This window comes from Chinchilla lanigera, unplaced genomic scaffold, assembly GCF_000276665.1.
Source record: "Chinchilla lanigera isolate Chin_1 unplaced genomic scaffold, ChiLan1.0 scaffold00013, whole genome shotgun sequence".
Lineage (NCBI taxonomy): Eukaryota > Metazoa > Chordata > Mammalia > Rodentia > Chinchillidae > Chinchilla > Chinchilla lanigera.
The window spans coordinates 16,906,120-16,920,386 of record NW_004955414.1 but is presented as its reverse complement, the minus strand read 5'-3'; the positions used below and the strand labels follow the sequence as shown (position 1 = coordinate 16,920,386).

The 14,267-nt window shown below is 35.7% G+C and overlaps 1 protein-coding gene across 1 annotated transcript in view; it reads left to right on the top strand.

Moving 5' to 3' along the window:
- Rnf169 (ring finger protein 169) overlaps positions 1–14,267 on the top strand; it is a gene marked incomplete in the record, with an annotated part of 63,590 nt that overhangs the window by 42,304 nt on the left and 7,019 nt on the right. The window contains 2 exon segments of the mRNA XM_013511845.1: positions 5,197–5,343; positions 10,247–10,365. Coding sequence (XP_013367299.1) covers positions 5,197–5,343; positions 10,247–10,365 — 266 coding nt within the window.

The window sequence follows — 14,267 nt, the reverse complement described above, 5'->3', positions numbered from 1 at the left end:
GGAACCGAACTCACGACCTTGCGCTTGCCAGGCAGGCGCTTTTGCCGCTGAGCTAAATCCCCAGCCCCTGGTGCTATGTATGTGATTGTTCTAGTAAAAGGCATGGCTTTACCCTTGTGTGCAATAGGTTATTTGCTATGAATCAAGGATTTTGTGAAATGGAAGCTGAGAGTAGTCCTAATTTACCCAAAATACATTGTTTTTGTGGACAGCATCAACCATATTCATCAACTAATCCCTATGGAAATAACTGTTAGTGCCAAATGAAAGTCTCAGAACCAGACAGAACCAAAGTATCAGTTGTTCTAGATATGAAAGTCAATTGAAATGTTCTGAAGCTGCTTTGATTAAGAAGTTCATCATGTTTTGAAATAATGGTTCTGAAACAGTAGACCTCATTGCTCTTTATCTGTGTATATATATGCCTTTTTATAATACCCCTATGAATTTTCAAAATTTCAAAATTTGAACAAAACTGTATTAAATGCATTTATTGAAGTGTGATATTTAATGGGTTCATTCTTATGGAGTATTATATATGCAAATGATTTGTTGTAGTTCATGAAAATATATTAAAAATTAATATAAAGTTTACCAGTGCTATCTTTGTGAAGTCTCCTAGGTAGCTAGGTCCCAATTTGAGCCTAAAGATAACGAAAAAGCAAGTAAAATGTACATAATTTGTAATTCATCAAGTATCTTCAAATACCTTACCTTACTGTATGAGACAAATCTGGTATCACTTGCCAGGGGAAAGATTAGTGAAACATCTAAACATAAGGCTGTGTGATCCTACATTTCTCACAAATAGTTTATCATCTAGTAGTAGACGATTTTACTAATTGAGATAAAGTGAGAAATTATGGATGCATGATCTTTTAGTCTTTAAAGTGTCATTGGGCTATAAAACGTAATAAAGAAAAAATTTATGATATAATGATTGTTTTTTTTTCTTTTTGATTAGAGTTATCCTAGTAGGTGCGAAATGGCATCTCATTGTGGCTTGATTTACATTTCTCTAATGACTAATGATGTTGAGTATCTTTTCATGTGTTTATTTGCCTTCCATAAATTTCTTAGATGTTATATCTATTCAAATATTTTGCCTGTTTTAAAAATTGTTATTAATTTTTGATGAATTTTGATAGATATTTATATATTCTAGATACAAGTCCCTTATCAGTCATATGTGTTGTATTTTTCCTCTTAGTCTTTGTCTTATTTTTTCATTTTTTTGGAGTCTTTTATGATTGATCATAGGAATTTATTGTCAATCTCAATGAATTACTGTCCTGTGTTTTTCAGTGATATTTTTTCAGATCATTATTTTCCTTAGTACATGTTTATAGTACAGAATATTTACATTCCTTGTGTGGAGTTGGTACATGTATACAGCACATCTGAATTCCATTTTTTATCTCTTTTCCTTTCACCTCTTCCCTCCCTCCACCTCTTGGTCCCCTTCCCCTTTGAGAAAGATCCATCTCCCTACTTCCTATTATCTATCTTTTATTTTGTTCTTTATTTTACTTTGGGTTTCTCATAAAAGAGAAACCATGGATATTTAAGCTTGTATGTCCTATTTATTTCACTTAACATTATGTTTCAAAGTGCATGCATTTTTGTATAAATGACTCAAGTTATCTTTCTTTATGGCAGAATAGTACTTCGTTGTGTATAAATATCACACTTCCTTCATCCATCTGTTGATGGATGTATAGAGCCCTTCCAAGATTTAGCTGTTATGAATTATGCTGCTATAAGCATAGATAAGTATCACTGCAGTAGAATGTTTTTAAGAGCAGAAGTTTTTACTTGGGATGAACTATAGTTAATACATTTTTTCCCTTTTGTGCTGTTAGTGTTGTATCTCAGAACTCTTTGCCCAACCTAAACTTACAAAGATTTTCTCATATTTTTGCTCTGGAAGTAGAGTAGGTTTAGGTTTTGTATTCAGGTTTATGATAAATTTGAGTTACTGTTTATTTATATATAGTCTAGGGTGCATGTGGGTATCTTAGTTAGTCTAACATTGTTTGTTGAAAAAACTATACTTTCTTTACTGGACTGTATACACTTTTATCAAAAGTGGTTTCATTCTTAGACTGCATTCTCTCTGTACCATTGATCTGTTTATTTTATATCAATCTCATACTGCTTTGGTTATTTTTAGTTTTAATGCTTTGAAGTTTGATAGTGTTAGGTTTCCAGTTTTGTTCTTTAAAATGTTATTTTGGCTATTCTTTATTCTTATATTATCCCTGTGAATTTTGTAGCTCACCAATTTCTACCAAAAAATCTTGGTAGAATTTTGATTGGGATTGTGTAAAATCTGTAGGTTAATTTGGGGAGAACTGAATTATTAATATTGAGTCTTCAGACCCATCAAAATGGTATGTTCTGTGCTTTGTCGTGAGTGAATCTTGAAGTTCTGTGGGGCTGAGGAAGGACAGCGAGAGGATAGGAAAAATAAAGATAAGAGACAAAGTCTGAGGTCAGGTAGATCTCTCTCTCCAAATAGGAGGAAAGAAGCTGCTCAACCACCTTAGGGGCATTTATTTATACATATGACAAAGTTGGTGTCTTGTGTCAAGCTTTGCCTAGCAACTGATTGCTTGGATTGCCTGGGGGCTTGGTATTCTCTGGACTGAAGCAGCTTGTATTGCCTGGAGCATTCTTTGTTCTTGGACCTGCCTTACCTTGACCCCACTACAGTCCTGTTTATTCTTTAATTTTTCTCAGCAGTATTTTGTAATTTTCAGTTTGTAAATCTTTTGTCAGAATAAAGTTCTGAAATATTAAGTTAAAAACAAAAGGCCTGCCACATGCTTGTAATCCAGCACTCGGGAGGCTGAGGCAGGAGAATTACTGTGATTTCAAGGCCAGCCTGCACCAGAAAGTGAGTGCAAGGCCAGCCTGAACTACATAGCAAAACCCTGTCTCAAAAGGACAAAAAAAAAGACCAAATCTTTGGTCAGAGTTTTCTAAGTGTTTGAATTTATGTTTTGGTATTATAAATGTACTTTTAAAATTCTAATCTTTAATTTTTTGATGCAAATGTGTAGGAATATAATTTTGATATTTTGATATTCTGTCCTTTAGCCTTCTTAAACTCATTTAGTAGTTCTAGTAGCTTTTTTGTAGAGTCTAGTAAATTTTCTATGTGGAGGATTATATTTGAAAGTAATGTTATTATAACACTTTACTATTAGATTTTAAGACTTACTGTATTGGTATAGTCATCAAGACAATATGGTACTGGCATAATGAAAAGACATATCAACCAGTGGAACAGAATATGGTTTCTGAAATACATATCATTGTGTGGATCAGCTCAAGTTACTATAAATAAACACTATAGACTAAGTGGTTTAAACACCAGATATTTATTTCTCACAGTGATGGAGGCTGGGAAGTCCAAAGTGCAGATTTGGTGTCTAGTGAGAGCCCTCTTCTATTTTGTTGATGGCTGATTTCTCCCTGTCTCATAACATGGTAGAACGGAGAAAAGAGGAAGCAGACTCTCTGATATTCCTTCTTATAAGAGCATTAATTCCATCATGAGGACTGCACATCATGACCTAATTATGCAGCCTCCTAATGCCATCACATTGGGAGTAAGGGTTTCAAACAAATTTTGGGAGGACATGCAGTCCCTAACAATAGTCAGTTGGTGTTCAGAAAGAATAAAAGTAATTTAGTGGTCAAAGAAAGGTCTTTCAACAGTGGTGCGAGAATAAACATTCTGAAGAAGTAAATATTTTTTTTTTTGTCTTTTTGAGACGGGGTCTCACTATGCAGTTCAGGCTGGCCTTGAGCTCACTTTGTAGCCCAGGCTGGCCTTGAACTAGCAGCAATCTTCCCGTCTGAGCCTCCCAAGTGCTAGCATTACAGGTATGTGCCACCATGCCCAGCAGAATAAGTAAATCTTGATCTCTGCTTTATACCACACATTAAAGAGCTGTCAAAAGACTAAATGCAAAAGCTAAAACTATGCAGAAAAAAAAAGGAAAAAAATTTGATCTTGGGCTGTCCTATGCATCTAGGATGTTTAGCAGCAATCTCTAGCCTCTGTGCACTAAATGCTAGTAGCACAAACCCCTGACTTCCCTAGTTGTGACAATCAAAAATGTCTTTAGACTTTGGAACTGTGTTCATGACAACTTTTCTTGTTGCTCATGAGACCTAGTACAGTTTCTCTGACTTTCTCTGGCCATTTCTGCTCTCTCTTGGTCCCGTGCAGTTGTAATTCCTTGTGGAAATAAGGAGAGTTTTTAGGTTTAGCTGTTTTTGGTCTATGTAAATAAGCCTTTTTAAAAAAGAATACAGAGCAGTTAAATGTTAAGCTATAAAATACATGTTTGATAAGAGCTAACTAAATCCAAATTCAAGAGGGTTATATCTAATAAGAAAACAGTCTTCCCCTTCTGTGTATTTTTCCAGAAGAACTGAAAACATCATACCACAGCAATATATGTGCACCCATGTTTGTAGCAGCGCAATTTGTCATAGCTAAATCTTAGAAACAACTCAAATGCCCATCAACTGAGGAATGGATAAAAAAGATGTGGTATTTTTATACAATGGGGTATTACTGAGCTATAAAGAAAGATAAACTCGAGGCTTTTATAGGTAAATGGATGTTACTAGAGACTATACTCGTAAGTGAAATAAATCATACTCCTGTGTGTAAACATCATATTGTCACCCTAGTGTAAGAAACTGAAAGAGTAAGCAAAATCCAAAAATAGAATAGGTATCGTGAAAGGGAAAGAAACTATTCAAAGGAAAAAACAACTGGGATTCAGGAAAGGAGAAAAGAAAGAAGGGAAGGAAAAAAAAATATATATATATACACACAAGATAGCTAAGATCATTTTATTACTAATTTTTGTTGGTTTATCAAAAGGAACAGTTAATGTTTAATTTTTTTGACCAACTTTGCATGCTTATATCTGGTAATCTGAACAACTACTTTGAAGGTAACAGTATGCACTCTAATAACCATTGTTGATTTCCTATCATCTTGTTTTGAAATGCTGTATCATTTTTAATTTTTTTAAATTTTTATTCTTTTTAAAAGAAAAACAGTCTTAAAACTGCCATGTGATGTTTGTTCTAGACCACAGGGTGAAATAGTTTTTTAAGCTTTGAATTATCTAACACTGTATTCTCTCTGTAATTTCTATATTTTAGCTGAGAGAAGAAAAGGTACAGGAGGAGAAAACCTCTGAAGAGCAGATCCACAAGCTGTTACCAGAAGATACAGAAACAGGGAAGAAGAAAATGGATGAACAGAAAAAAAGAGATGAGCCATTAGTAGTAAAAACAAATCTGGAACATGTAAGTAGATCACCTTTGTGATGGACATCTGCCTCAAAAAGCAGCAATTAGTTCAGCTGACATGGATCTGAAAGTCCTATGTTGGTGGACTATGATACCAGTAACCATCATTAACTGTGTAACCTATGAATAGTGAAGAACTTATTATCCAGCTGAGAGTTGGAGAAAATAAATTTTGAATGGGACTTTGAGACTTGTGGAAAGATCAAGGGAACAGTGTGAAGAGGAGCCTAGTGTAATATACTATGTGTGCTATACGTCTGTTGTCATTTTTGACTTACATTTCAATCTTTGACATTTGAGTTTTATACATCTCTTATCTTCAACTAGATAACCTTAATGCTTTTATTTTCCTCGCCCTAAGCAGAACAATGCTTAAAGTATGTCCTCAATATTAGATACTTAGTCTAACTTAATCTAATTAGAGTATTATTTTAATTGGATCTAATCTTGCCTGAATTTTTTTCATATTTATCAAATAAATTACTGGCAAAGATTGTAATTTGTGTATTTAACTTACATAAGAAAGCACCTTTAGAAGATCTACTGATTACTCTCAAATGGGTGGATAATTACAATTGGGTCTTGTTTCTTTAATAAATCATACTGGATTGGACATCTACTGCTTGCAGTATGTACTGACATATCTTCGGAGTCATGTCTTTTTAAATACTTTGATTCAGACTTGTTATATTCATATTATCTTCTTAGTTGTTTTGGTGGTACTAGGATTAAGCCCAGGGCTTTTTCACTGACCTACATCCTCAGCCTTTTTTGGCACAGTCTCACTAAATTGCCAAGTCTCCTCAGTCGGGTTCAAATTTACAATCCTCCTGCCTCAGTCTTGCAGATTGGTGAGATTACAGGTATGTGTCCACCATGCCTGACTTGTTTTTGTATTTATGAGGACGTTTAAATGATCCTAATTTTGCTTTCAGTGTCTTAAGAGTGTTGTTTTGTTTTGTTTTTGTTGGTGAGCAAATAATTTCATTTAATTTAGCCACAGCTAAATTCAGATTGGGACCCCAGTGGTCCCAGTGCAAAGCCAGCTGGAAAGATTCTTTTTTGTACAGGGAGTACCATGATTAGTACCATGATTAGAATTGGACCAGTCATTTCACTCTCCTCCTCTAGCACCTCAGGGGTTCCACATTTCCCTTGGAATCAAATGAGAACTCTTCATTCAAGATCTTAAGTATAATTCTAGCTTATCTTTACATCCTTGCTTATATCCCAGAATTCTAGAGAGTAGAGCTGTTTGCTTTCTTAAAATTATATACCAGTGCTTTTCCTCCTCAGTGGGCATTTTTAACAGCTTCCCACTGAAAGACTGTTCCTCTCTCTGTTGAGTTCTCTTTCAAGTGACCTGTAGGGATTCCTCACTTGTTTCTCCACTCCTGTCATCCACTCTCCCTTCCTCACCCCCTATACTTTGTAACTGTCACAGAACATATTTCATTCTCCTTTACATTATTTATTGTTGAGTTTGTGTTTATGAGATTGTAAGTTTGTTGAAACGTGTCTTAAACCTTTAAAAATCTACTGTAGTACCTTGCAGATCACATTTCTGTATCTTTTTGTGAAATTAAACTTCAATGGAAGGAGGAAAGGGCTTATTCTAGAAGCAGAGACTGTCATTTGTTCTTTTTTTTCAGAGTTGAAATAAGATGGACACAGTGTTTATTGCAACATGTTATTTTGTAGTTAATACAATAATAGTGTGAGTTGTTGGAAAACAATTCAGTATAGCTATTACAGTTATGCTAGAGATTGTAAAGCTAAAGTGAAAAATTACTTATCCTACACACTTAGAAGTCACGTGCAAACATTTTGATAAATATCCTTCCAGACTTCTTTCCTAAGTGCATTATGTGTACACACTGTATTTTTCTTTCTTTCCTTTTATAACCTATTTTCAGTTAAATGTAAGTTGTGGATGTCTTTCCCTACAAATAAAGAATCCACATCATTATTTAGTGGTCTTCTAGCATTCCTGACTATAGAATTTACTTAACTAATTAATCCCCTGTTGATATTTTTACGTCTTAAACACCTATGATAAAATATAACTACCTCATTAACTCCTTAGGAATAAATTACTAAACATTAAATAATCATGTCAAAGGACTGTCTTCCATTGCCAGTCCTCCATACTAGAGACTGAACCCAGGGCCTTTGCACTCAGTGACACCTCCAGAGCCCTTTCCTTTATTTTTAGTATTTGATTTTGATGGCACTTGTTTTGATCTAAGTCATTAAGTTGCCTAGGCTGACCTCAAAGTTCTGATCCTCCTGCCTCAGCCTCCCACAATGCTGGGATTATAGGTTTGTGCCACTATGCATGGCTAGACATAGTCTTTTAAATGTTTTTATTACTCAGTTGTCCCTCAGAAGGTTTGTATATAATTATATTCCTTCCAGTGGTACATGAAAATACTAAACTAATTCCCTCACTGTTTGCTTACTGTGGTTGTTATTCTGTAAATTTTTTTACAGAATACTTACTGTAGACAGTAATTTTTTTAGATGTCACTGCAGGGATCCCATTTGTGCATGTTTTGTCCATTTTAAGAATCCATCGTGCTATAGATTTATTTTTATCCAAGATGAAAAGTAAATGTTTTCAACAATTAAAAGGAACTTGGCAAATGTTTATTGTAGTTTTTTCCCCCTTAATAGGTAATAGTATTTAAATTAAGAAAAGTAAAATCTATATTTTTATATTGTTAGCTAAAGTACTAGGTGTTTTTACTGGCTTATCAGAACCTGTATAATAGAGCAATCTTTATTTTATAGATGAGAAAACAGACTCAGGAAGATAAAGTGACTAACCTTCAGTGCCAGTGATAGTTAAATAAGACACCTGAGATTTAAATAGTCTTTTGCTTGGTACTGAGTTGATTATGAAGAGAGGCCAAAGCAGAGAGAAATTGCCATTATTAATACTCTGTTGCGTTTATTAATATCAAAAGTTTTTCTTTTTTCCTAGAGTTGAGAAGACAGTATTATGTGAAATTTGGTAATGGGTTAATGCTATTGAAGTTTTTCAATAAATATTTTATATAGTATCTCTAAAATATCATACCTTACAAAATTGTAGTTTCTTTGTAAAGTGTAATCCTCAACTCTTCTCTCAAATGCCAGCTGTTAGGGAATATAGCCTGTTGTGTGTATTGGACTATAAAATAAAGCATTTAAAGAGTGCAGAGTATCCTGACCTACATGATGCCTCATACACACATGTCTACAGCTTTCACCTTGTTAAGTATTTAATCACTAGATAACGAGTTAATCATGAGATGATTAGACATTTTTGTTTACCCAAAAAGGAAGTTTTAAAAGATGGTCCTTTGCTTCTGTAAAGCTTATTGTCTAATAAAGAAGATAGATTCCTAAACAAGAAGCTACAGTTCAGTGGAATTAATTGCTACCCATGAGTAGAAAAATATTCTCATTCTTACTGTGTAAAAGGCACACATAAAGAAATAGTTTGATTTTGGAATTTTGGACTTTCAGACATAGGTAATAAATACTATTACCTATTAAATTGGAAACTTCTAAAAAGGAACTCTGCAGGAAAATGGAAATAAATGAATGGGTCTAGACAAAATAGAAAAAAAATACTTGTAGGAGAATTTGGAAGCCTTTACAGAGAAAGTGACCTTTTAAAGTGACTGTGAAAAGCTAATATGTAGTTTATAGACAGAGAATGCAGATAGGGAATTTAAGGCAAAGGGAATAGCATGTTCAAAAGAAGAGAGGTTTATTTATTTATTTATTTATTTATTTTTATTTTAAAAATAAAAGGAGGAAAACATTAACAGACAACCTTTTACAAATAGCAGAAGAACAGTACAGACAATACAGAGTTACAAAGTGGCAGGAAATTAACAATGCTTGTTGTATTACATATTGATATCTTCAAAGTGGTTTCTCATGTAAACAGAGACATGCAATATTGATCAATCAAGGACTCATTAACAGTTTCTTTCAGCAAAGAAATAGAAGACAGTAGATCAACTATGTTAACTATCCTGTAAGGAATAGAGGTTTTGAAAAACTATGGTACGTGTAGAAAGTGAAAAGCAGTCTGCTCGTACTAGAGCTCAAATTCTGTGTGTAGGAACTGGTGGGAGAAAAGCCATGAAAGAAGGTTGAGTCTAGTTTGTGAAGACTGATGTATCAGGCTGAGATTGATGTATCTTGGAGTCACCAAGCAAGGGAGCAAGAGGATTCTCTGTGTGTTGAGAAGGTCACTCTTGGTAGAATAGAAGATACAGTATTTTGAGGGGAAAAAAACCCTGAAGAAAATGAGACCAGTAAATAGATTATTGCAATAGTTGAGAGAGAAAGTATTGAGGCTTTCAGGTAAGGCACCACTAATTAATATAAGTGGGAAGAGTTAGATCTGAGAGACATTGTAGGAGCAGAATAGAGTGGAAACAGCATGGAAACAGTTTGAAGATGGATGCTCTGAATTTAACAACTGTTAAGTTTTAGCCACTTATTAACTCTATGGTTCTAAGCAAATTAAGTACTCAGACTCTTCTTGACAATAGTGAAAGACATGGTGATAAATCTGTTTTAATGGGACAAAAAGAATAAATGAAGTAAATATTTAGAAATATTGGAGCACCCAAAACCTTTATACCAATGTTATTGTGACTTCAAAGTCATAGATGAGGTTGAGGTTTCTAGAGGGTTGGTAGTGGAGTTCAGAGAAAAGAAATAGTGAGTTTCATTTTGAATTTGAGTTACCATTTGATAATGGGATCTCTAGGAGGCATTTGGAAACTTAGATTAGAACTCAAGAAAAGTGACTTAGAGATTTGAACCTGTACCTCGGGTAGATTCTGTAGGAACCCCAAATAGACAAATCTTGTCTCCTTTATCTCTCTCCCAGTGCCTTGCACGTCTCTCAGATTCAGAGAATGAAGAACCTTCTCGAGGCCAGATGACACAGCCACATCGCTCAGCGTTTGTTTCCAAGAACAACTCCTACTCCATAGCTTTCCTGGCAGGGTAAGAAACTAATTCTGAATCCAGTCAGGGTTCTTTGATTTGCTGGTGTGAAATAAAAGGGACTGGGTGAACACAGGTGTTTGTTGTAGCTGCTTTGGGGGAGGTGGAGGACATACGAAGAAGCAGGAAGTAGCCTTTCAAAAAGGAATTAGATAGAAGGGCTGACCTAAATTTTTAAAAGAAGAGTAATATCTATCTATTTCTGGCACCCATGGGGTAGAATTGTGCTAATTTTTCTGCTGCAAAGTGTGAACCTTTTATCCTGGGAGGAAACAACAAAGTCTTCATGAGTGTGTCAGTATCCAGAATTTTCCCTGTGGGTTTTAGTGCTCCTAGTAGGATGTGAAGCCAAAGTCAGTTTCAAATGCCTATGTCTAACTATGTCTTCATGGGTTTCAGGGAGGAAAACTGAAAAGTTTTTAAGACTTTTGGTCTTTCGGACTTTGTAAGGCCCTGGTGAGGAAAGGAGGGACACAATGGAGGAGGCTAGTGAATGACTAGATGGAAGGAAGAGAGGATGAATAGAAGAAGGAGGGGAGGGGAAGGAAGGAAGAAAGGAAAGAAGGAAGGAAGGAAGGAGAGAGAGAGAGAGAGAGGGAGGGAGGGAGAGAGAGAGGAGAGAGAGAGAGAAAAGAAAGAAAGAAAAGAAGAAAGAGACCATTCATTCAGTAGAAATTTTGGGAACAGCTACAATATGCCATGCTTATTTTAATATGGAGCTACAAAGGCGCAGTGTTTACCCCATTTGTTTTTATTTTTTGGTTAAAGATAGCATTGCTCACCCTCATCCTTAAGGTTTATCTCCTCCTTCCTGTCAGTGCTAGGTAGTGGCTCTTTCTTATTGAGCCTGTGGACACACCCCTGGACCCTTTCTGTCCTAAAGATTTTACTGCTTATCACTCATTAATAAGACACAAAGAAACTACCAGAGTTTCAGAATATTAAAATGCTTACTACTGTGATTCCTGGTATAGGGTCCATTTCTGAATGCTTTCTGTGTATATTCTTTTTGAGTAGTTTGATTTTCTTCTGTTGAAGTGTTCTAAGAGTAATGAAATATTCCTTTCCCTTAAATTCCTCCCCCTCTCTAAGTAATGGCAGCTATCTCTCTAGGACAGCCCCTGCCAGAATATTTATTCACTCATTTGTCATTTGTTAAATAGTCATTGCTATTATCGCTAATTAAGATTAATTGATAATAATCAGGACCTAGTATGTGGCTGTCTTTGCCATTTATGATGAATATGGGACTGTTACATTTTGTGTATGAGCTTGAACTATGGATGCCCTCCAAAAGCGAAACACTAAAGATTGCTTTACTAAAACTTGCCACTGCCTGATTGTGTATATGAATCCCCCCTTTATAGTAGATGTATATTACTGATTATAAAAAGGATACAGCTGGGAATGGTGGTGCATCCCTATAACATCAGCTCCTTGGGAGAGTGAGGCAGGAGGATGGCAAGTTCAAGTTTAGCCTGTGTGACATAGCAAGGCACCATCTCAAAAATAAATACAATAAAAAAGGGCTCTACTGAAGAGAAAATCAAATCCGTCATTTTAACCAAGTCACAATGAATACTCCCTGAAGCTAATATTATTTTATGAAATTTATTATTTAAATCTCATAACAATTTGAAATAACCTTAAAAAATAAATTTATATTAAAATGTAAATTATATTAAATATTAAATATATATTATATTAAAATATAAATATCAAGGGAAAATTGCCCCAATTAGTTGGAAGAGGTATTGAGCAGGTGAATTATTTGTCACCAGTTCCCTTACCCTTGTACCCATATATAATTCATTCTTTTAAAGAGGGGTAGCAGATTTATATCATTACTTAAAATGCCTTGCAAATTTTTCTCTAATGGACAGAGGGATTGTGCTTTTGAGTATTTATGTCTTTGGAATTTTATTATATACTTACTTTTTCTTCTGTTAGCCCATCCTTGCTATACTCTTTGTCACTGAGCTACAGAGGGACTAATCAATAGGAAGCCTTTAGACTTTACTGTTGAGAGATATTTGTGACTGGGTGCAGGGTCCACACCTCTAGTTTCAGCTGTTTGGAAGAGTTGAAGCAGGAGGACTGCAAGTTTGAGCCTGGCCTGGGCAACTTAGCAAGGCCCTGCCTCAAAAGAAAAAATAAAAAGGGCTAGAGATATATAGCTCAGTGGTAAAGCACCGTTATCTCCAGTCCTCAGTGCTACCAAAGGGGAAAAAAAGGAAATATTTGTGAATTCTGTATTTCAGGGTTCATTTTCTTCCATTCAAGGTTGGATGAACTGAATTATTATTAACACTATTAAGACAATTAATTGGGTCCTTTCTGTCTGTGGACACCCTAAGAAGGATCTTTAGTCTCTCTTCTCAATGTTATCATGTCCAAGAGTCTCCCGAAGAGCCTAAACAGTTGTGGAAGCTCCTCACTAGAGAGTTCAGCTTTGAAACAATTGATTAAGCTCTTGGGAGCCCTTGTGAGCAAAGGGGAACATTCCTAGACTATAGTAATGAGTGCTCAGAGGTTTTGGGTTCATCACTTATGCTACGGTGGAATATATGGATGCAGCCATGAGTACAAGGCCCATACAAGGTGGATGGAAGAGTTTGGAGCCAAAGAGCACTGTGTCAAGAGAAGATTCTCCAAGGCCAGGTACCCACTTTTGTGGAAAGGATCTTTGTTCGTGGCATTAAAGAAAATACTTAAGAACATCACCTAAGAGATTTTTTGAACAGTAAGGAAAATTTGAAGTGATGAAATTCATGACTGACCAAGGGAGTGGCAAAAAGAAGGCCTTTGCTGTTGTTGCCTTTGACAACCATGGCTGAATAGTAGTGTTGTGCAGAAATACTATATTGTGAATAGCTACAGCTATGAAGTAAGGAAAGCTCTATTGAAGCAAGAGATGGTTAGTGATTTGTCTAGACAGAGAGGTCACAGTGGTTCTGGAAACTTTGGGGGTAGTCATGGAGGTGGTTCTAGTGGCAATGATGACAGCTTTGGTCATGGAAAATATTCAGTGAGTATGGTCGCCTTTGTCGCAGTTGTGTTAGTAGTGCATATAGTGGTAGCAGGGTTGTGGGCTAGGGCTGGGGCTAGTGACCATGTTGAAAAACTTTTATATTGTGAAGTTGCTTATTAGCCTTCAATACATTAGCAATATCTTATGCTATAGAGTCTATAAAGTTTGTGTTCTACTCAGTAGAAACTAGCCATAGCTATATAATTTTGTTTTCTAATGTCTAGGTGCTATAAGCCAGAGACTGATTCAGAGTGTGGCACATTAGGAGATCCACAGTAGCTGTGCTTTCTTCAAGTTGTGTGTATAAGGATAGAGATAGACTGACTAGCAAAGACTCAGTGATGCTAAATGAATGCCTAATCACTGTTGGAATGAATTAAAAATACAGATCCCCTAAGAAATATATCCTTCTTCCTTAAAATGAACAAATGGAATGCAAAAGTTCTCAAGTAACAGCAACAAGGCAGACACTTAAGGGGTATTATATGGGAGAACTAACTCTAGAATTGATGAAGGCCAGCCCTATCCTAGGGAGGATTAGGAGGGGAAGTAGCAGTGTGACCTGGAGTGAAACAGTTGACCTCCATTTGTTTCATCTTTGTAAAATGGAGGTTGTTATTCCTTACCTCATATCACTTAACTGTTGTATTAATCCTGCAGACTTTTAATACTCTCATTTGTTTTTTGGTTTTTCTCCGGTACCGGGAACCGAACTCACGACCTTGCGCTTGCCAGGCAGGCGCTTTGCCGCTGAGCTAAATCCCCAGCCCCTCGGCTATCCTTAAAAGGGAGTTGCTACAGAGATAGAGCGTGTCAGGAGATGGACTCTTTGTAAACTCCGTCCTGGGCCTCTGTTTTCCCCAGCTGTTTG